The sequence below is a fragment of the Amphiprion ocellaris genome, chromosome 8, assembly GCF_022539595.1.
Source record: "Amphiprion ocellaris isolate individual 3 ecotype Okinawa chromosome 8, ASM2253959v1, whole genome shotgun sequence".
In the NCBI taxonomy this organism is placed as follows: domain Eukaryota; kingdom Metazoa; phylum Chordata; class Actinopteri; family Pomacentridae; genus Amphiprion; species Amphiprion ocellaris.
In genome coordinates, this window is record NC_072773.1 from 24,928,382 (window position 1) to 24,952,635 (window position 24,254).

A 24,254-nucleotide genomic window follows, 5' to 3' on the forward strand; every position below is an offset into this window, starting at 1 on the left:
CAGAAAAATCGCTCCTTGCTGATTTTTCCTTCTCTTCTTCCATCACATTGTTTTATCAGACTTCATTACCGGGAGACTGTACAGTAGACTGCATTATTATCTGCTTCAGCATTCCCCTTCATGTTGAAAACCAAACAGAGCAAATGGGGGAACGATCTGAGGTTCAGAGTGGAGAGAAAAAAAAAAGATTAGACCAGATAGGGCATGAAGATGCTTCAGGTGTGCAGATCTTACACCTCATTTTTTTGATGTGCTTTTATTCATTTACTTGCTCTCCTACATCCTCATGCAACTTTAACCCAGTTGGGAAAAAAAAATCAAAAAGAGATCGACTTAATAAAAGGAAAGTGAGTGCCATCACAGAAATTCTACAGAAATATTTAATATATAATAATTTTTTATCTCCCTGCTCAAAAAAAACTGATGCAATTATGATAAAAACATTTTTCTGAAGGGGTTTCCGCTTAACATTTTGCAGAATTCTCTCCTAATGTGGCTAAATGTTCAAACGCACAAATCCAGGACGGAAACAGAAAAAAAAAGGGGTTGGGGGGGGTGAGAAAACCAAACCACCCCTTTTTTCATGCTGAAACAAAGGTCTCCATCAAGTGGAAATAACAGCGACACAGACAGAGAAAGAGCAAGAGAGCATCAAACCCTGTCAGAGAGGCTGGGCCTGTCCACAGCCTTGTGAGGATTGAAATAATGAGTGTGCTGGGGGGACATTTACCTCCAATGTCAAATGCAGGCGGCACATTTTGGGACCAAGGGGTGCAGATACAGATATTAAAATAAAGTGCCGCAAAAAAGCTAAAAATTTTTGGAGGGAGTACTTGCTGCTGTACAGTGGTGTACATTAATCCCATAGGGGGGCATACGTGTGGTATATACACCGCATTCAGCATTGTCTCCACAGTGAACCTCAGCTCATACAGAAGGCTTTGATTCCCCCCAAACAGAGGGGATCAGCAGCAGTCCTTATCGCTGTTTAAACCCCCAGTGTTGGAGAGTGGTTCATTGGTCTGAGGGAGCCGAGCGGCTGGGTTATCTCTGGCCCTCAGCCTTGGGGGAATGAGTAGGTGAACCAGGAATAAAAGCGTCTTTAGGACACAGCACATGCTTGCAGTGGTGCATAGCAGACCGCGAGTTGTGCGGCTGCAGCATCAAATGAATTGTGGGGGAACGGGAGAGGGCAAGGCTTCAGAGTGGGTTTGGCGCACAAACTGTTATCACACCTGACAGTGTCTGGTTTGGGATCCAGTGGTGCACGCGGCATACGTAAGCGGCTGGTCATCTGTAAGGCAGAGTGATAGGGTGTGACGTGTCACACGCCACATTAGGCCCCGCCAGAGGATGTGTTTGACAGACCACAGGAACTTCACTCCAGCGCAAAGCTTTGCCTCCACTCATATTGTCAGACCTACTTGATAGTTCCAAACTCATGTGGGGACTTAATTGTAGACGTTTGTTGGAATGTCATCATTGATCTCAGCCTTGTTTTTAAGGAATGGTATGAAAGAATATCTATTTTATATATTATATCTATATTTCACTGTATGATATCAAATCATCCGAAATCTAACAAATTTATTCATCGAGTTAAGATAGTTTTTACTGCTCCATGCTTTGATGTTTGCAATGTTGTATCTTCGCTATTTTCCTTTCTGGAGGCCAAGCAGACGTGTATGATGAAAACTAGTGATAAGCTGTCATAAATAAACACCAATGTCACTGTCTTTTACATATGATATAAATGGCACTGACTTTGTTAGAGAAGAACCAAAAAAAAGTGTTTGTTTTTTGTCTTGACCCAAGAAACCAACCCAAAATATAAGGCTGGACTTTTGGATTCTGGCAAATGCATCACAGTGCCTTTAGACATTTCTGATGAGTTGATGCACTTGCTCATAATAAACTGCTGAATCTTCTGCAGTCATTCTGTCATCATATGAGGAGGGAAAAAAGCTAATTTGAAAAAAAAAAATGGAGCATTGATGGAACCTCATTTATTTCTTGTAAATAGATAATTTCTATTCTGTAAGTGCCTCAAAAAGCATAAATGTACTACATTTCAATATCAGATTCACAGTATATACTGCACTGAACAAGGAAAACACAGGAAGGACATTAGTCTGATTTTTCTGTCTATAAATGTCAGTATGTTTCTTTTGGGTGAATAGAAGTCGGTCCTGCTGTGTATGTGTCTCCTACCGAGGTAACACCATTGATTGCCCTGCTGCTCTGCTCTGTCTTGACCTCATTGACCCTTGCTGTGTGTCTCGGCCCTGCGGTGTCCAGGCTTCTTTCGGGGTGTCTTACCTGTCACTGTTTAGCTCGGGGGAGGCAGAGCGTGGAGCCGAGGTGCCCGAGGACGGGAAGGACAGACTGGGCAGGCCACTGTGGCCCAGCCTGGTCCGACTCACTCATCAGTGAGCACAGTTCCCAAACCTCTCTGACAGATCAGAATAGAAAGCATGCACCACATCATAGCTATGATTCAGTGCTGCCTCAAGTCCAAGCACGGCCCGAAGGTCCTCCGACCTCTTAATCATCGTGTGTGTGTGTGTGTGTGTGTGTGTGTGTGTGTGTGTGTGTGTGTGTGTGTGTATGTGTTGTTTAAGGAAGAGAGTGAGACATACAGCAAATGAATGAGCTTGTTTGCACATGACAGCGTTTCTATAAAAGTTGCCCGTGTGTTTTTTACGTGTCAGAAAGAGTAAACTGCATCTTAACAGGCCTTCAAAATGTCTCCCAGAGCACAGCACTGTACGTGTCTCATGTTGTTACCTCAGTTTCCGGGTCATCTTTGTGGGAGGGGGCTATTAATTCATGTGGGTTGGCTTAAATATCTGTTTTATTCTGCACAGTTGCAATGTGCAGCCAAGGGCATAACTACATGAGTGAAAATGTCATGCAACAGTAGGGATAATACATGCAAAGCATGTGTGGAGGTCACTTGGTCACATTTGCATATAACGATGTGCCAAAAATAATCAAATCAACATTCGTTTGCATACACACACACATAGACAACTGGGATCTTTGTCAAAAATATATAGAAATCATTTGTCGTGTCAGAATAAAAAAAATACATTCACGTTAACCACTGACAATTTCAAGAAGTTTATTTTTAAGTAAAATACCAATAGTTTAGGGTCATGAACTTCTGTAAATCACCTGATCCTCACCTTCCACCTCACTTTCAGTTCCCAGCTGTAATAAACTGAGGAGACTCAGCCAGCATCCTGAGGAGTGAAGTGTTAAGTGTGTGCTGGCGTAATCTGACAGAACTTATTTAGAATGCAGGTCTTTACTAAAGCTGTGCCTGGAGCAGCTGCCTTGTCCTTTCTTCACACTTAACGGGAGCATTTGTACACGTTTGCATACAGTAACTTCATGCACACATACTACCACAAACACAAGCATGCATACACATGTGCATGCATTCATTTGTGCAAAAACAACAGTACACACAAGCATGCATGCACAAACACAACGATAATTTGCATCTGTGGCACATGCACACAGGTGCTTGAACGTGCAGCATTGCCAGTCAGTGCGAGTTAAGATCCAAGAGATTAGCCGCAGAATAATGAAATTCAGTGGAACACAGAGTATGTTTTCTCTGTTGTCATTTCTGCGTAAGAGCAGGAAAACAAATAACTCCATTTGATGTCGGCAGAGTTTTTCATTTGTCAGCTGTTATCAAAGTCCCACAGCCCCAACTCCTGCATAAAGAGGCCCAGGGTAGAGCACAGGGCCCTTTGGGCAGGGAATCCAGGAGGAAGCCATTAGAGGAGCTTCATTGGAGAGCTAGCCCTTCCTCCCACTGGCTTCACATCAGGACACAAGATCATCCAGAGTGCCCACTGTGCGTGACATCCAGGCAGAGTAACATGTCCTGCTCACCATGTGGAATTTCTCCCCTTGGCAGACGTTCAGCATGAGCTATTCAGTACTGTAAATTAGCCGGGTCTGAAATTCATCATATATGTACACTTGTTTAATATTAGCATATATTACACATATGCCTTTCTATATACACACGCAGAGTATACATCAAATTTCTAGAACAAGGACAGCAGAAAAGATTGCTGCTTCTTCTCTAGATATGTTCTGCACCCTAATTCTTTGTCAGTGTTTCACTTCGCCTATTCAGGCAGTAATCTACAGTGACTCCCCCATAAGCCTCTGGCACATTTGGGAGATGTTATAAGCTGTGACAAAAGACAAGACACACTAGAGCAAACTGAAGGTAGCTGGGGACGGTCTCCTGATTAGCTAAACTTGTCGTCTTCATCGTGACGTTTAAAATTCACTCTCGCTTACAGAGATTCATTTTAATCACTTCACTTCTTTGTAATATTCTTTGACTGAAAATGCTATCCTGAAATACAATTTTTTCTGTGTAGTCCAAATGTGAGATAGCCACTGTTATACTGAAATACAGAATAGAAATTCAACTTTGTCCTTCCAAACTCATAGATATTCTTACAGGAAGCATAGCAAGTTCTTGATTTGTAATGATTTGTGACAGGGTAACCTCTTTGGCATAGGCTTCAGAGTCTGATCTTTGTATCTGCACCAAAATGCTCTCTTTGCCTCAGAGCTTTGTGCCCTGAAATAACCACAATATTTGCTGTGTCATGACAGCATATCATGAAACAGCAAAAATCATTGGGAATCCACATTTTCATCCCAGAGTGCACCCACAGATCTCAGACCTCACTCAGCTGCACAGCTCAAATATACGTTTAATATGTAAGCAGCAGTGCAGGTTGTGCTCATGTGTGAAAAGACACTTTGGATCCTTAAAAGGGAATCGGTAAACAAGTTCGTTTCAGCAAGTTTCATATTCACACTGGAAAATGGAGCCCGATTAGCATATATGCAGAGAGGCTTTGCATGCTTGACATCCTCTCAGCCCCTCTGCTGGAAATAGCCATGCACACAACATCCTCTGATTACATTGATATGTAGATTCATGCATCTGCAAAGATTAGTTATTCATTAATGTATTTGCTTTGAATTCTCGGGTGAGTGTACCTCAGACAGAAGTCTGGGGCAAAGCGAATGCATCTGAGGAAAAATGTCACGAATGATCACACGAAATTCATGTCAGAAAATATCCAGGTTCTGTGACCCGCAACAACACAAATCCAACAGGACATTATGATTAAGAAAATCCTTTGGCACCGAGGTTACAAAAACAGAGAAAGTATAAACATAATTATCAGCCTTTTCATCTTCACAGCAGAATTAGTTTTTCTTGCGCTAAGTGGGCTATGAGGATTAATCATTGCAGTCTGTGTGAGTTTATAAGCTGTAGCGTTCTGTCATCCCTTCATAAAAGCATCATGGATCACCAGTTTGCTTCTTCAGTGTCCTCTCTTGCAGCCACACTGCAAGCACTTTTTAACTTTAAAAATAGGCTCGCCACAGAGAGTGCCAAGAAATGCTAAACACCAAACAATGTCCCCTTGCTCAGATCTGGCCACAAAATGGAGCTGATCAGCCCCTGTAGAGACGCTGTGCTCTACACGACAAAAAATAGCCCCACATTAATTAATGCTATCCATATCAATTAATGTGTGCAGTGCTGATGGCCATACTTCATGTACAGTGTGAGCTCATGGTCAAGTTTATTTATACGCTCCTTTTATCACTGAGTCAATGGGTTTCACATCATGCACATTATGAAACCCAAAAAAATAATGAAACTCTCCAGACTTTGGGGGTGTTTTATTTGCCTTTTAATGCACAAATAAGAGAAAACTGCCCGATTAACAGAGGCTGACTAAACAAAAACAGAACAATACATGGAAGTAAAAATGCTTGAGTAGAGATCCAAGCTGTTTGAGGAATCAGCACAAATTTAGTCATCATAGTAATAAGTGTTGGAATAGGTGTTATGCTGAAATCTGTGACCTGTAAGATTTTAGTGATGCTACAAGAACTGCTACTGGAAGAAGCCTGAATTGACCAAATACCGACTCGTGAGGTGTTGATGCTCTAAACAGAGACTTTATCAAAATTTGTGACCACGTCCGAATATTATGGAGTCGCAATTTTAGATCGAGCTAAATGCCAGTTTTCCATGACAAGACACAGTATGTCATGATGATAAAGTCATCTGGAGCGACAATATAGCTGAATTCCTAAACAGGTCACCAATTTGTTGGGTCACAGAATTTATCTTAACCCTGGGATGTCAACACCGGAGAAAGAAAAAAAGAAGGAAGTCGAGAAATGGGTCAACAGCTTGTACATCCTCTCTGGTAGAAAAACTACAAAAAACATACATTTTGGAGTCTACTTAAAGCCCAGGAAGCAAAATATTTTTTTCTGGCGTGCGTAAAAATATTAGTAATAAAAGAAAAAAGTTACATTTGTCAGCGCTGAAGCTGCTATAATTTGTCGTAACCTCAGACTAATTGAGTTCTGCTAGATTGCTCCTAAATAATCAAGAGCTTCTTCTCCCTGTCCTCCCCTGCCGAAAATGATGATCTATGGCTCTCGAGGACGTAGGACATCAGTTTGGGTTGTCGCGGTGGTGACTGGTTTTCATAGGTAATGATGCTAAATTACACAACTGGGAATAAAGGGAGGCTACTAAGTCGTCCATCAGGGGCTAGTTTATATGAGCTGCCATTAGGGGCATTATTCAAACCCCAGTCCACTTGCACACATAGCTTTCCATCGCTGACCCGTCTCTCTCTTCCCACAGACACACACAAACACACACACACACACACACACACACACACACACACACACACACACACACACACACACACACACACACACACACACAGAGTTTGCCACGAGCTACTAGAGGGGACATCTCATTCTTTTATCCATGGCGAGTCATTGTGGTGGTGTCAGCTGGTGCCGTCTCTTTTATCACACTGGAAGCTAATGGAAGCAGCAACTGCAGGAGGTGGGGGAGAAGATGCACACACATACACAAACACACACAGAGTCAAACACACACGCGCACATAAACACACACAGAGCCATAAGAGGCTGGGGAGATGGGGCGGGTGGGTACGCCAGGCCCCGGGGCAAGAGCTGTTTTGTGGTGATGTTTTTCTTGCTTGCTGAGGCCTCTCTATCAGCTTGTGCCTCTGACACTCAATAAACCACAAGGAAAGGCTTCAGACACTTGTGATGCCTATTTTTATTTTTTTATTCTTTTTTTTCTACCGTAATGATTATTTATTTTTACCCCCATGGTAGAGCTAAGCTGGATGCCGTCTTCACCCGAAAAACTACTGAGGAAAAGGTTTTATTCCATTTTACACGTCCCACCTGGCCTCATTCTAAAATAAACACACACACACACAAAAATGAATCCAGCTATTCAACTCTTTGTATGTTCCTCCACCTAATCCCTCTTTGTAATTTTATTGGTCTCACTTTTTTTCTTTTTTAAAATCTATTGACTAGAAATACTCCATGGACGGGGTTTATTTACAAGAGAAAGAACAACAGCCAATTACTGCAGGGGGATTCAGAGCAGCATACATGTTTTGATAGGGTAGTTGGGGTTGACCTAATTTTCTGGGAACACTGTCGAAAATCACGGGGCTGCTACTTTAAACACACATGCTATAAGGGACATATGCCAGGCGTGTATTGTATTTATATTTTCTATAACTCTTTATTTTTTCAGTCTTTTTCTGTTTGTATAACATAACAATCGTGCTTTATCATTTGACACCATTTAGATACATATCATGTTTATATTATGTTTTACATTAGGCAGTGAGACAGTTAAAAATATACAAAACAATATTGTTTTACTAGACATAGTTTCTATTTTTAATATAACCGTCAGTATCTTCATTGTCATCATCATTTCATATATTTCTGTAAGATATGTGCTTTAGCTTCTGTGATCAAAATATTATTGCAGAAAACAGCAACTCCATTTTTTTCAACATTTAGACAATAACTTCCAATGTATTACAGACATTCACAGTTACATGTTTTACACAGTACAGTTTTACAACAAAGTTCCAGAGAAAATTGTGGTAGAGTAACTTTATACAAAATTCACAGGACATGAACTGTAGCCATTTCACATTTTCGCTCAGTTGTTTTGCTTTTCAAGGTAAACATGTTCTGTTCGACCAGATGCCTTTCACAGTAGCTGCCATAGAAGCAAACTAACATTGTCCTAACACGCCATGGCAAAAGTCTGGGGAAATTAAAGCTTTTGTGCTTTTCACTAGTAAAGCAAAGACAACATAAACAAAAAGAGAAACAGACCACTTGCTTACTGGCCTGCACTTATACATCTACATATGTATTGCTGAATACATATTGATCAAACTATAATTGATCATGACACATAAAGAAAGAATCATGACTGTACTTAAACACAGAGTTGGTCCAGGTTTTTTGTGCTAGCATACAAAGTGGTATTTTGTAGTTCTGCCCAGTCATGTAAACAGACTATGGCTTCGTTGAAATTGGTGTATTGGCTTAAGGCCGTCTCTGTTCTTCTTCTTCATCGTCATCAACATCATCATCTTCTTCTTTTGTCAGGAGACATTTCAGATTTTTTTCACTGATGTTCCTGAGGAAAGCATGCAAAACGTAAACAGGACTGACTGTCAGCATTACGGGATAGTCGACGTTTGTAAATCATTTTTCTAACCCTGTGCTTTTTTTTTGTTGCTTTTTTTGTACTTCTTTGTACCCTGTGCTTTGCCAACCAAATACTTAAATGGCATAGTTTTTGCTTTTGTCTGCCTATTGATTTTGGTCCTCCATCACAACACATATAGTATAAAACATCCTAAAAATAATTCTAAAAATGTTTTGATCACATAAAAGTTTTCTCTTTTTCTTTTTTTTTACTGAAAAAAAAGGAAGGAAAAATAACAGTCTCTCTCACACACACAAAATCTTTTGCGACACATACTGGATTGCTCCAGAGCTCCTAAACATGAACTTCTTATTGGCATTGTGCTTACTCAGAGCTCCCGGTTTCGCCTTGTGGCCCGTAGTTTACCTCACAGAGAGCAACGTTTGGAAAAGAGACAACTGTGTGAGGTTTAGTAAACATCCACAATAAAATTGACGCCATCCCTTGCACTCTTCAATGATGTCAATTTTGTTCACTACTTCATCTACTATATTCACACGGTATTTACTTGATTCATGAAGATATTCAACAAATCTCTAATCTATATCTCTAAGTTTTTTTTCTTTTCTCACAGTATTACACAGTATGTTTACATTTTTTTTCTTCAGAATTACGGTTGTATTGGTGAACACTAACAGTCTTTGATATTGTTTTTCAGAATGCAAACCAACAATAAGACATCATTGGCTTGGTTTTACAAATGCAGAAAACTGAAACATGGTTTGAAAATCTGTTTTGATCACATATTGCCCCTGGAGGTAGGTGAATCAATTAAAATCTTGGAAGTCCTTTGTAATGTTCTCTTTTTGTCTACATGCTCCATGAGGGTTTCTTTGTTGTCTACACGTTGGCCTCAGCATTGGTCAGGTTAGAGGTCGGGCTTGTAGGGTTCGGGGGGTTAACCGGCTCTGTTGGGCTGGTCGGGTTGGGCGGTGGGCTGATCGGACTGACAGTTGTGGTGGTGCTGGGGTTAGCCGGACTGGCCGTGGTGGTGGTGGTGATGGTGACGGTGGTGGCGGGACTTGTCGCCGGGTTTACCGGGCTGGTGGCGGCGGCCGGGTTAGCTGGCGGAGGGGCCGGGTTAGCAGGGGTCACGGGGCTGGTGGAGTTGACTGGAGCAGGATTGGTGGGGCTGGCGGGGTTGGCGGGAGCCGGGTTAATGGGGCTGGCGGGGTTGGCTGGATTGGCGGGGCTGGACAGGTTGGCGGTGTTGGTTTCCGCTTGCTGCTCAGGTCCGTTCTCCTGGCGTCGCCTTGTAACCGCAGGAGGCTGAAGCATTATCCGAAGTCGCTGGGAGACGAGCAAAATTAATGAGAGAAAGGCAACATTAGGACACAGAGTCAGAATGAACGTTAATGCTAAAAAATGTGGTGTTTACCCAACAAAGCAACAGCACAGGATTTCATTCTTACCTCTTTGTAAGTCCCCTTGAGCCCAAGGTACATGTAGATCATGTATCCTGGTATGAGAACCATGGAGGACAGCGCCATGAGCCAGCCCACTCCCTGACCCCAGCCTGGGAACACATAGTCTCCCATTGTGAGAGGAACCATTTGTACGGCGCTGAACAAGAACACCCCCTGTGGGAGACATGAGACGCTTTATGCATCCTGACACGACTGACTACAGGCAGCGCGGTCTCAGCCTGACATGGCCGCAGGCAGGTAATATTGACTTTATTTATTGTTTCATTTTTCATGTCATGACTTTAGATGTACGGTTGTATTAGTTCAGAGTACTCACAGCGACAATGAGAGGGGTGAACACGACCCAGCACATCTTCCACCATATACACGGCTTGTAACCAATCATCTCCTGGATGTTGTCGTAGAACTTGTTCACACCTGCGAGACAAATGAATCTATGATCAAAATATTCATATCCAATTTATTTCAATTTGCTGCTGGCCTGCCATGCATGATGATGAGGACGGTGAGGTGGAACACATGAGTGCTCATGACCTTGAGGCTGAACAGCGTTTGAAGCTGCGGAAAATATCTCAGCGTAGGTGTGACGGCTTCTAACCTTGGTATTTATATTTTTAACCCCCGACTTCTCACATTAGGGATGTCTGAGCAACTTAATTTGTGAAATTGTACAGAAAAATGCAAATTTTTTCATGATAATTAAGCCAATTTCTTTTGCTAACTTGCATGAAAACACTGATGATACACACCGTAGCACCAGGATATGGAGATGCATTCAAAGAAGACCAAGAACAGCAGACACATTCCACTGGCAGAGTAGTAGTCAAACAGTTTAAATACATAGATTCCACCCTGGTCACAGAAAAAGAAATAAGTGTTACAAAACATACATATGCTCTGGTATTATTGTTAATTAAGAGAGTAAAAAATCTAACATTTTAAATTGCACCTTACATATTACACAGATGAATGAATTTGTTTATTTGTTTAATCTTATGCCATGTATAGTCAGTAGTAACATGGGAGAGCTGCCCTGCTGTACCTGTGTGATGTTTGAAAGTCCGATCACATAGGACACCAGACAGACAACAGCGATGAAGATCTCTCGTCTACCCCTAAGAGCTCTGGGAAACTCATCCACCAGAGCAGTGATGAAGCCTTCAACAGTGCAGAACTGAAGGACAGGATCAAAGAAACAGCATTAGGCATAAGTATGAATATATGCGCTTTTGGCACTTTGCTGCTTTTAAATTCTTTAACATGAATATTATTTTTACAGAAGATGTATATTTTTCTATTTTGCAGAGATCTTTGCAAAATGCATCCTTTGCCAGAGAAGCTAGATTTTCCTGATGAAACCGACGGATGACGACAAATGACAAAGAACTGCGGTATGCACCAAACCATGGGACGTAAATGCTAACTTAATTTTCAGAATGACCAAACATCCACTTGTTGGAGACTGTTTCGGTAAAAGCCCTGATATGCAAAAGCACTGTTGCTATAACATTTAAACTAGGGTTGTATTTTATGTCTTTTTGAAGTGCTGGCAGTCGCGGCCAATATATGAACGCATCTGTCTAAATTCTGTGACCTTATTCAAACTCAGATATCGTACACAAAATGAAGAAACACAGACAGCCAGACCTGAGGCCATATGGAGGTGATAAAGTTGCATTAAAAATACGTGACAGCTGATGTCAAAGCCCAGCTATATCTGCCCACAAAAAGCAAACTGCATGCTTATCATGCAGAGAGCAGGGGTGAGCTGCATGACATGTACCTGCATTTAAATATTTAGGTCAGCACATGAGCAGATCATCTCCAAGCCCCTTACCTGGCTGTCTATCCCCAGCATGAGCAGCATGGAGAAGAACAGAATGGCCCAGAGAGGAGACACAGGCAACTGGGTTACAGCCTCCGGGTAGGCCAGAAAAGCTAAGCCAGGACCTGGATAGTAAAGAGGAAAATCACATTTCATCAGGGTTATTCTCACAGTTTTCGGAGATGCAGATGCACATAGAGGTGTCGAGAAAAGCATCATTGACAGAAACAGAAATCTGTTGTTACCTGAAGCTGCTACGTCGGCAATGTCTTTCTTTGTCACATGTGCCATGAAGCCAACAATGGAGAAGATTACAAAGCCAGCAAACATGCTGGTACATGAGTTGATGCAGCACACAATGACAGAGTCTCTGGGGAGAGAAAATATAAAATAGGTCTGCTGTCAAAGATTTAAACTGAGTCTTTTTATTTTTGCTTCCATCTTGACCTTCTTTTTTAAAAAAAAACCTGCCCACAAAGAGTAAGAGAAAGAGTAGCTGCGAAAACACATCATTGCTATTTATTCCTTTTGATCACAAAGTTATTCATTAGAAATGCAGTCTTTATTGTTTCCGACAGATATAAATGTATTTATTTAAGAACCCGTGTCAAGTACTAAAACCATATCCTTTTAGACAGATGTGATAGAAAGGTAGATCCAACTGAAACAAGCCCACAAAATGAATGCAACTATTTTTATGTAACTGATTGTTTATGTGACCCAGAACTGTGGGGCTGACGGAGAAAACACTCAGGCTTTGCAATAATACTTCTTTTTTTTCTTCCTCTAGCACCAACAGAAAGAAACAGCCTTCTCCTTAGACTGTTGTTATTTTCATGCCATCGACGTACATTAATAACTTTTTTAAAAGCTCTTATCAAGTACACTCAAATGAGATCTCAGGGAATATAATATAGTAAAAGAGCAGCTATTAGCAGCTCAGTTATTACGATATGTGCTTGTTTTTCAAATTCACCATCTTTCCCTCTCCTATTATCCCATAAATTACATCTTGGTCATGAATCATCACCAGTCTTACCTGTAAACATTATTGTTGAAAGGGTTGTAGCTGCCTAGAGCTATAAGTGACCCCAATCCCAATCCATAGGAAAAAAAGATCTGGGTAGCTGCATCCAGCCATACCTGACAAAGAAACACAAGAATTGAGCTGCATGAGGACGAGTTCTGCTCACTCAGGCATGCGGTACATGGGTATGAATCATATAATAACATGTCATTACCTCAGATTCTTTGAGCTTTTCAAAGTTAGGGGTGATATAGAACAGAATTCCCTCTCTAGCTCCAGGTAGAGTCACCCCACGGATGAAGAGAATAAACAGCATGAAGTAGGGATACGTGGCTGAGAAGTAAACGACCTACAAAATATACAACAGTTATCAGCAGGTAAGCCTCTATGCATCTTAAAGATGTATATTATGATGCATGAAATGGTGAATTTGCAAGATAAATTCATTACACGTGGTTTGTAAAGATTCTCTAGATTTTTGTAGCAGAAAAGCAAATGATAAAAAAAGATTCAGCAAAGAAATCCCTGCAGCTTCACTTTGAATCAGCTCTCTCTCTGTGCATTTATGACAAGATATTTGTGTGCAAAATGTGGCAGAAGATGGGGCATTTTATGACCAAAACAAATTTTATTTGCCATGGTCATGTGATGAACTCGACTTTTTAAAATGTGGCACCACGAGGGAGAGAAACTGCTCCAAGTGAAGGGAGAGGACAAAACCAGATTGTAGCGTTTGGCTGTTTGTTGCTCCTCCTATCATGAATCCACACTCAGTATAGACAGCGTGTCAGGAGAAATGGAATTAGAGGAGCCACCATGAGGCAGAATAGGATTAGTGGACATGAGTTTTTGGTGTCTCTGTGTCTTATTTTAAAATCAATCTTGACAATGCCGACTGCAATTTCAATGATTGATGAGGTGATATTAGGCTGATTAATACTGCATAGCTGTCACACACTGGCTCATTATTGGGAACCAGTATAGCTTAAGAGGTCTTGGGTGGACAAATCAGGCAAATATCTTACCTTCCCTGTCCAGCTAACCCCTTTCCAGATACAGAAGTACACAAGGACCCAGGCGATGGCCAGTGTTATTGCCAGTGGCACTCGAAGCTGGCCTGGTTTTTCCAAGCCATCAGTCATTTCATGCACGTTGCGCCTATAAGTCAGAGCAAGCAACAATAAGACTATTATACACACAGGGAAATAACCATGCAGCAGAGGAGGCTGCCTTGTTATGTAGCTCAGGGATGCATGCAGGATAGTTGGAAGCTCTGCTGTTTTGAAAAACAAGGGAAAGCAGTCAATATCTTACTCCCAAAACTCCACCACTGCACTGGTGAGATTGGTGGTGTCTGGAATGGAGTAGTTTGTATAACATTTCTCTGTGTTCCATGGATTGTTACATGAGCTCCAAGGAAGATCCTGCAAAAAGAAACAAAAAGAAAAATCTGTTTTTTTCCCATTTCCCCTTTGAGAAATTTTAGAGATTTGCCATTTCTCACATTCATCACACTCTACATTTCTCACGAACAACCTTGACCTTATGCGGGTTTAACTAGTCACGTGAGCACACTGTAGAATACTTACAGTGGTGAAGGAGTTGTACAGGTAGTAAATGGCCCAAGAAATGATTACAATGTAGTAAATATTAAGCCAGAAGGACAGGACAGCTGCTGCAAGGCCCACACCTATCATAGAGAAATAAATCAGACACTGTAGTAAAACTATCATTGGACATGTGTGTTGTGTGGCCTCCATAAATCCTGAGGGTCATAATGAAAGCATCAGATATCATAAATACATTTTCCAGTATGGATTGCTACAAAACAAACATTCTTATATTTTTTGGGTTATTAATTCACCCAGAAATATCTAGTTTGTGTACCTTTAAACATAGGAGCCAGTTTCCACACACCAAGCCCTCCAATTGAGGTGTATTGACCAAGGGAGCATTCCAGTAGGAACAAGGGGACCCCAGCAAATATGAGGGTCAAAAAATAGGGGATCAAGAAGGCTCCTGGATGGACAAGAGTAGATCAAGTTATGCAAAGGCAAATGAGCGATGCAGGACTGAAACTGCATTGACGCACTACTTAAAGCACCGCAGCACAACGTCAATTAATTAGGGTTGCAAATGTAGGTAATTTTTATTCTTTTTCATGTTATCGACACGGTCAATTAGGTAAGCTCGACTATGTGCCTCAACAGAGCAGAATGGGCCGTGCAGTGTGCGTAAAATTAGCAGTGAAAAGAGTGTTTACCTCCACCGTTTTTTCCACACAGATAGGGAAATCTCCACACGTTTCCCAGTCCAATTGCATAACCCACACACGACAGGAGGAAATCAAATTTTCCCGCCCATGTTTCTCTATCAGGCAACTCCTTTTTCTGCTTTTCGGGTTTCACGTCCAATGACTTGGGTTTGTCATTATTAGTGGCCACCTCGTTCAGTTCTGTGACTTGTCCATCCGTTTTGGTGCCGTTCGTCGCCATGTCTCTGGATTTGGCAGAGGTCCTGGCAGTCGGACGGGAGGCTTCAGCACCAGTCCACGTAGACAGCAGCTTCGCGGTTTTTAGACCTAACCCTTGGACCAAATGTCTGGAGATGAAGCCTGTGCTCACACGGCTCGTCAGTCGCCGTTAACCTGGAATCGTGAATAGAGTAATTGTGTTTTTTCTCTGTCTCCTTTTTTTTCAGCGGGTGCAGAAAATATTTATGAAACAAATATGGACACTTTTTTTTTTTTTTTTTTTTTTTTTTTTTTTTGCAGCACATTTCCACATTTACCCCTCCGGCAGATGTAAATAAAGCATTGCAAATTACATCCAAACCACCACTGTTTAACTTATGCAATTAAAAAAAACGCAGACTAACGCATCATCCTGATCATTTGGCATCATGACAAAATTTTTCATTCATATCAGACTCAACAAACACCAAAAAAAGGGGAAAAAAAAACATCGATGGCAAAGTCATGCTGACTTGCTCCCACAACTAGAAACACAGACGACAGATTGCACGTAATTTAACAGCAGTCAAAGGCAGATTAGCAGAAACGACAGCAAAAACAAAGTCTGCAATTAAATATGCCAGTAAAAAAAAGAAATCGGAATTTGACAACACTTACAGAAACGTCAAAAAAGAAGAAAACTTTAAGACAGATTAGAGGATCCAAAACACGCACTTGAAGCGCAAGACGCACCGTAGCAATAGCAAATAGCCTATGAGAATTAAGCACAGTGAAGTCCACCAATTACCACCTACAGATTCTCCTAACAGTTCTCCACAAACAGAATTCAAAGCAGCAGGGATACAGAGAGGTTCAAACAAACTGGAACACAAAACGCATAGTGGAGACAAAGGGATGTCCAATGCGTAAAAGCTTTACGCATCAGCCTGCACAAATAGCTTCCCCTTTCTGTCCGACTAATTGAAAACCATACGCGTTATTAAACGCACGGGAACGCGTCTCCACATTTGCAGCATCCAATAGACTAGCAAACAGTTATCAATTCGGCATTTAATTGGATGTAGCATGTAGGTCCACAGATCATCATACAATCATTTCATTGACCACCAGCAACATATTGCAACAATGATGTGCACAGACAAAAAAATGAAAAAAAAAATGAATCATGCATTTACCGGATTCGTTTTTATGGAGGTTAAAAACGCGCACAGACAAACGCAGGAAACCAGCACCCAGTTTACTCACAATGAATCTGTGATCTGTGCCGCCGAGGATACGCTGCCTGCCACAAATCCCGAAACGAGGTATCCGTAGATTCCTCCTGTGGGCGAAGTTGTAAACTCCCAATATTTCTTGAAACATAAATAGATTTTACTTCCATTAAAAGACTTAAAGGGACCATGCAGCGTTAGAGGTGTCCAAGCAGGAGCTGTCCAGCGGGGAGCAGTGCTGAAGACCAGGAGGAGGAAGAGGAGGAGGAAGAGGAGGAGGAGGAGGAGGCTGAATCAACACGGGCAGCAGCCGCTTCGCCTTGTGCGACTGTCTAACATCAACAACCAGAGACTCAACTCCCATCTACAGCCTCAATGTCATCTCAAAGTCGCCCCCCCTCACTCCTCCTCCTCCTCATCCTCATCTATAGGCTGCACTCACATCGCACTTGCAGCGTGTTTGTTTTCTAATATTTCTAATTGTTTCCACTCTTCCCGTTGTGATTAATACTCCTAATAACAATGAGCTATTCACATGTTTTTTTGGAGACCATCTCCCAAAGCAAGTTTGGCTTTTCTCAGAAACTGACCGAAATCAGGACATCCCATTCAGTTCCCATTTCAAGGTGGTAACTATTGGTCAATTTTACGCACAAAAATGTTTATTTCACACAAAATACGGAGTGGTTTCTTTTAAAAATTATTGTCATTATTACTGTTATAAAATAGGATTTCTGCGCCCGGCAATGCAAAATGTGACCCCCTCCTCAGCCACACACACACACACACACACACACAAACACACACACACGAAAAAAAAAAGCCCACCCCTCCTCCAGCCCCCCCAGTAATAAAATGTATGATCGAGGTGCAAAATGGAAACATATGGAGGGGGTAATGTAAGCAGCATTATCTGGTCCAACCGCGTGTATCTGGAAGGTGAGGCCAGTCAGCAGCTGTCTGCAAATCTGGCAAATTGTGATAAAGGGAGCCCGTCAATAAAGGGAGGGAACACTGTGGCTGGTTGTCTAACTCCTGCCTGTAATCGTCCAAAGCCCGACGTCTTCCACAAATGAGGGGACGATATGAGAAGAATAAAGTCGTGGAATATAAGCTCGCAATTTCAAAAAAAAAAAAAAAAAAAGAAAAAGAAAGAAAAAGAAAAAGAAAAGAAAGGTAGGACAACAAAACACGCCGGTGTGGAGGGGAGGGAAATATTAACATGTGCAGCAAATCAGCGAAGAGTAGATCCAGCCGTGGATTTTTTATTTTTCTTTTGTTTTTTTTTTTGTCCTCAGAGAAACCATCCGCAAAGTAGAGGACAAGAACAAACACCTTCAAGAAGAAGAGGTAAGTGTCTCCCTGTATAAATAGACCCACTTGTTTGATTTACTTGAATATTTAGTGCAAGTTTTCTCTTGAGCTCAGCTATTTTTTTCCTGATCAGTGATGTCATGTTGGCTTCCACTCGTCTGTGTTTTTACTAACTTGAAAGCGTTGTAGTTTGCCTCCATGCTTGTAGTTTGTTGTCAAAGTCTGCTGCACGTGTTGGCTGGTAGGAAAAAAAAAATCAGGAAATGCACTTTTTTTCCTCTTTTTTTTATTTCTAATGTGACTGAGTTTGAGTGCATGCAGACTGTGGTGTAAAAAAACCAAACAAAAAACTGCTGGAAATGCTCTGGCAGACAGATCAGGAGACTTCCAGCGTGAATGTTTCCTATCACAGGCTGAGAGGGCACCAGATGGCAAACCAATGAGGGGTGAACTAACCTACTAAATGATACCACATGAAATGCAGCATTTAAAATCCCATCTGGGCTGCCTGTCCCTGCGGACATGCAGTGTGAAACATGACACATATTTATACACCTGCTGATGGAGCACACGGGCATGTCCAATAGGCTGGTGACATGCACTCCCAGCCAGCTGACCTCCTCACCCCGCAGCTTTGCTTTGATTCAGCTCACTGCCCTTTTTCGCCAGTCTCTTAATTTTCAGTCGGAAGCCCCGTGTTTGACTCCTTGTGGTTGCTCCATTAGGCTGGAATTACTTGTCCTTTCTTGTAATGGCTTTCAGAGGATGTGACTGAGGCCGAGACTTGGGGTCGCCCCTCTTTACAGGCCCAGTGGCTGTAAAATCATCTTAATGCCAGGGAGGTATTTGCAGGAGGATACAGCCAAGGTGCAGTTCATTTAGCAGTGAATATTCCCTGTTGGCTATTTGTCTTTTATGTTTAAGTGTTTATAGACACGGCTATGGTTTATGTGTTAGAAATCTGCACTGTATTGACTCCAAAACCAGCCTGAATTATTGCATTATTATCAAACTATGTGCTAAAAGGAAATCCCCTTTAAAAATAATCCATAGCTGTAACTGAATGCTATTAATACAAATGTAAAAAAAAAAAGGACTTAAAAATGTCAAAGATACAATATTACACTAAATATAACTTAAATGTTTCTGATTTGGGTCTTTATATTTGAAAACTGATTCAATTGTTTCAAAATTTCCCCTAAAGTTTTCCCAAAAGTGTCTAAGTCAGTTCAGTGTCTCCATTTTCTCCCTTGATATCAATACTTTGAAATGGTTGTTTTAACTGCTTGCTAATCTCAGTGTGTGATTTTCGCAGCATTTTCTCAGTTTTTCGAATGCGTCTTCGTGAATTCATATTTTTCAACATCACTCTGCAATTTGAGGCCACAAAATGAACTGATTAGCATGATGATTAGTCATTAGTATGCTAATCATAAGCAATTCACATATTTTATTCATATTGTCGCTGGGCTGTTTTTCTCCTTCTGCTGGAATTGTGTACACATCCCATTTTTATTTTCATTGTAAACATGCAAGTCAACCTACAGAGAGAATTAAAATTTCACCTATAGGGGTTTTCTTTGTTAACTAATAAGGATGGATAAGATCAATTCAGGCAAAAAGGAGAAAATAAACAACTTCTATCACTGCTCTTTGTGACATGGATTTATCCCGACTATCTAGAGAGCAACAAGAAAGTAATAATGTCAAATGATGTGATAAAGCAGAAGAAAATGATGCTCCAAGGATACATCTGCTCATTGTTGCATTCAAACACAAACAGCACCAAATGCAATTCAAATATATAAATATATATATAAAAACATCACAAAATATTTGCACAACCTTTTGTTTTGACAGCAAGTCTACAGGGTATTTAGTACATAAACATGTCTTATTAGGTAATCCCACAAAGAGTCATACTGTCAGCAGCCTGGATGTGCAGCCTCTTTTCTGTTGCTGTCTGCTCTGTATTTTCATCAGCCTGTTACCCTGATTGCTGCTGTGCGTGTTTTTCTCCACTTGTGAGCTCTGACAGAGTGTAGAAGTACAATGCAGCTGCAGTGCTGCTTGTGTCTTGATGACAGAGGGATTGGCACACATGTATTTCACTGGGGCGAAGAAATGCATAACTGAATAACCGCTCACTCAGTATTTCTGTGTAGAGCATAAATATAATTTGGTCTTCCCTCCCAGGGAGGATGATTGATGAAATTTACCTCACACCTGCACACGCTGCGCAGAGAGACATCCATATGCATGTGTGTTGTAGCTTCTCATGTTACGAGCCCCTACGATGTGATGTCCACCATGTGTAGCCTCGAAAGACGCTGAAATCACTTCAAGGCTAGATGCTCTTATTTGTCTATGCTTCTTTAGTATAGCATTTGTTTAGCGTGACCTAAATTGCTGTGAAGTGAGTGCCTCAGCAGCTCTGTCTCGCCTCTTTCTTTTTCCTTTCCTACATCTCTCTCTCTCTCTCTGTCTCTCTCTTTGTATGCCTCCTGTTCTCTTTCACTCACACACTCACTAAAAAGCACACGATTTACAAACAGAAAAAAAAACTAAGAGGACCTTTTTTTGATAACAAACAGCTTTTGCCAGATTATTTACATGCATAGTGAAGTATTGTGGGATGTAAGAATCAGTGAGGTGGGCTGGCTAATGATATTTCAGGAACATTCAGTAAAGCATCCGTCAAAAATTTGGGGAGCTTTCTGCTTCTCCCTCCTTGGTGTTTTTCCTCTGATTTTACCTTCCCGAAGGGATCAACTATGCAAAGAAGTTTAAATCCCGCAGCTGTAAAAAAAAAAGAAAAAAAAAAGAAAAAGACTATCTTTTTCCCTCTTTTGGGATTCGGATGTTGCATTTGCCACTGATTCAAAGGAAAATGCTGTTCCCACAAATCCATGGAATTAGACAGCCATGATTTAAGAAACGTTCAGCCGAGTTGCAGGTTTAACATGTTTGTCATCGAATCGTCAACATGCACGGAGCAGGACGGAGACAGGTACTCCTTCTGATCTGCTGACAGCCCTGTGTGACAGCCAGCACACGGTGTGGATTTAGTAAACATATGACCTCCATGATAACCAGTATGGGGGCACTAAATCGCTTCAAATTTTGTACATGTGTTGCTAGGCAACAGCATAATCGGTCTCCGTCGCTCCCTCCTTATAGGGCTCTCTACTGGGATTGCTGTGCTTCTATCACTGAAAATGGTTAATTAACTTCTACAAAAAGTCCATTAATGGTGCAGATTAGGCTTGTGAGAGTTAAAAAGCACATCCATGGCTACACAGGAATATACGATAACTTACAAATGCATGTCACAGATTAGGAGAGCCTTTGAAATGAATTCTCCAAGAACCATGCATTGGGTTGTATTCTAGCAAGAACAGCTTAAACGGCTGTTCTAAACAATATCATAGATATCACGAAGGTTGTTTGGCAAATTGGACATGGTGGTTCCAGAAAAACAAATTTACTGACATAATCTGTTGTGATTGAATCTAAAAATGAGCAAAAAATCTAATACAATTACAAGGACTGCTACAATAGATGATAAAATGTATGTTGGAGCACACCGTTGTTGCTTCCACGTTGTGTAGATTTTTAATGTTTATATGCATGCAAACACAAATTTGGCATACATTTTCTTGGGAATATTACACATGTACAAAAAAAAAGAAAAAGAAATTTAAAGAAAATTGATAGATGTATAAAATGTTTACAGTGTGAAACATTAAAATAGATATGTATATATAAATATATGGAAACAAGAAGTAAATTTCCCATCAAAATATATTTTGTAATATGTTCATGGTAATTATTTAATCACATTGTTCACACATCATCAATATATATAACTTGCACCGCAGGCTGATGTGCACAGTTGAGCTGAATGTGATCATTTCTGGCATTTAAATAAAAGATGAAAGGAAGGACATCACTCTTATTAAAATAACTGGCTGTGTGTCTTGTTGCCTAACCTTAGCCCTTACTCTCAGGAGAGGCCTTAATTGGATATAAATTTATGATGTAAGACTTCCTGCAGTTTCCCTAATTTACCCTTAAACAGCTCCATAAAAATGCTTTCAGTAGTTCCTGACGTTTAATATTTCAAACCTGGATCAATGTGCATTCTGAATATTTTTGTACAGTAAGGGTGTATTTAAAATGTTCGAAACCTCAGAATTTTTACAAAGACAAACTTGTATCTGTGAGTCCAAACTCAGCTTTGACACAGAACCTGAAAACTCCAAGCATTTTTGTCGGATCCTATTTTCTTTGTTTGTTTCCATCTTTTAGGAATCAAGTTTAAAAATGCATTTCTTTACAAGACAATAAAGTGCTTTTCAGCGACACAAGCTCAGGTTTTGTTGGTTACCATGTATTCATACTTCTGAGAGAATAATAGCCTCTTTTTTTCCCAAATCTGAAAAATGATCACTAAAAAAGTGCACTTAAAGCTCTTTGGTCTTCAGTTTGAATTGCTTTACATCTGCATACTTGAGTTCACAGATATTTGAGATCAATGAAACATTTTTTGATTCTCTGTCTCCGCTGAAAACATGTGGGATAAAGCAAGAATTGAGCTCTAATTGTCTCTGGCTTCATCTTCTTGTTGTATTCTCTCTCTGCAGTTAAGTGCATATCAGTTCCCATAATTCTTTGCTTGGTAATGCTGTCTAGTCTCATTATATCATCACAAACAGAGTTGCGGAGTAAGAAAAAAATTACGGGATTAAAGCGATTTGATTACGAATGAATTAGGAATCCAATAATCACATTTCTTATCTTTTTGAGGGAAAGTTGATTCATTATTATATTACTGAGTGTTTTTTTTTTTTTTAGAGAAAACAACAGAATTTACATACAAAACTAAGCTGTCATAATCAGTAGCCGTTGATCAGAATTAGATTCTTAAAATTACATAAGCTGGCAAAACCTTCATGTTTAAACCAATCCTTACAGTATAATGTGAAAGGTTTTAAATGTGCATTAAGAAAACAGTAAGTGGTGGCGGAGACTGAAAGGTGAATAGCTGCATCATGCAACAATCATGCAACATGTTAACGCGTCCATCGCAGCTGTAAATATCTGCTTTTGCTCTCGGTTATTGTCTCAAAACATCTTTGATAATTTAAAACCCCGTGCAGCGTTATTTCAGAAGAATTTGGTTCAGGTATGCAGATCATGCACTGGGGTCACGTGTTGCCCTGCACAACTGGCTCATGAAATATTTTACACCTGAGAAACCTGCACAGAAAAGGAGACAGCGGTTTCAGTGCACGGAAAACACGTCTGCGTAAGGGCAAGTGTGGGGAGTGAAGGGAAGTGAAAGGTCCATCATCAGCATATCCAAATAGGAAGGAGCCACGACATGGAACTCTTTAAATGGAAGCTTTGACAGAAGCCTGCAATCCTTTCTCACCACACTGCCCCAGCTAATCCCCTCCATTCAACCACATCACTATGGAAACTGACTGGATGTCTCACCCTTGCTGCCTAACTTGTGCCATGCAGCCATGTCTGCCACTGACATGGAGGTTGTGCAGCAGAACGCTGATCAGTGTTCCGCTGTAGCCACAGGTCTCCACGCTGTCACATTATTGGCTGCTGTGCTGATGGAGGAGTATCGCAGGTTAATGCGTTTTAAAATCAGGGAGAAAAAAAAATGGCTCTGGAGGAGACAGCAGCTGTAAGCTCAACGCTGTGCAAGAGCAAGCACTTCTGCCTTTGAGAGAAAAACTTGGCGGCACGGTGGGGAGTTTGAGGTGGCTGGAGCAAATTTTACTATTCCTTGTGCTTGCTACCTATTTCATTTCTTTGCCTTTCCTCTGGCAAAATTGCAGGAGAATATTTGTCATGGTTTTAAAAGGTTTATCAGCTTCAAAGCTGAGGGAGCTGGTCGTCCAACCCATCAGTGAGACCACGCAATCCTTCCAGCACTGACAAGAATGAGTTAGAGCATGTGGACAAAATTTCCCTGCTAAGCTCCCAATTCAGAGCTTTTACATAAAGCTGGGAGAAGCACATTTGCATTTGCCGTTGACGTCAGCTTTAATCCATCCCAAACCACTTCTTCAACCCCCTCAACATCTTGGAGGAGAGCTTGGGTAATTACTAATTAGAGGGAAAAGATGGTTATAATCAGTTGCAAGATCAGTCTGGTCAACCCTGATGACCTGAGATAAGCTGGAATCAGCTGGACAACAGAGATTCCAGGTAAACACAATGACGGCTCCACTGCTGGCATTTTGAGATAACCCAAGTTTGAAGCTGCTAAGATTAAAGCAGGAAATCAGCCTCATCTCA

General features: G+C 41.0%; 1 protein-coding gene and 1 long non-coding RNA gene across 2 annotated transcripts in view; one reads left to right on the forward strand and one right to left on the reverse strand.

The window, feature by feature from the left end:
* The window catches only part of LOC129349478 (uncharacterized), a 72,194-nt gene that overhangs the window by 23,047 nt on the left and 24,893 nt on the right, over positions 1-24,254 (forward strand). The gene's annotated exons all lie outside the window — the stretch shown is intronic.
* On the reverse strand, positions 7,157-16,902 carry slc6a1a (solute carrier family 6 member 1a). The gene is made up of 15 exons (XM_023299208.3): positions 16,654-16,902; positions 15,199-15,582; positions 14,823-14,954; positions 14,525-14,625; positions 14,250-14,359; positions 13,961-14,093; positions 13,150-13,284; positions 12,948-13,051; positions 12,154-12,278; positions 11,921-12,033; positions 11,126-11,257; positions 10,833-10,935; positions 10,400-10,500; positions 10,069-10,236; positions 7,157-9,946 (listed from the first exon to the last, which is right to left on the reverse strand). The coding sequence occupies exons 2-15, from the start codon at positions 15,428-15,430 to the stop codon at positions 9,497-9,499; spliced, it is 2,139 nt and encodes a 712-aa protein (XP_023154976.1). The 5' UTR covers positions 15,431-15,582; positions 16,654-16,902; the 3' UTR covers positions 7,157-9,496.

Bases quoted from the DNA above. Each gene is read 5' to 3' on its own strand.
- slc6a1a (XM_023299208.3), bottom strand. From the start codon at position 15,430: ATGGCGACGAACGGCACCAAAACGGATGGACAAGTCACAGAACTGAAC. The intron at 10,501-10,832 runs GTGTGTATCATC...TTTGTCTCGCAG, and splicing joins CTCCATATCCTGGTGCTACG to GTGTGAACAAGTTCTACGAC. The intron at 9,947-10,068 runs GTAAGAATGAAA...CTCGTCTCCCAG, and splicing joins TCAAGGGGACTTACAAAGAG to CGACTTCGGATAATGCTTCA.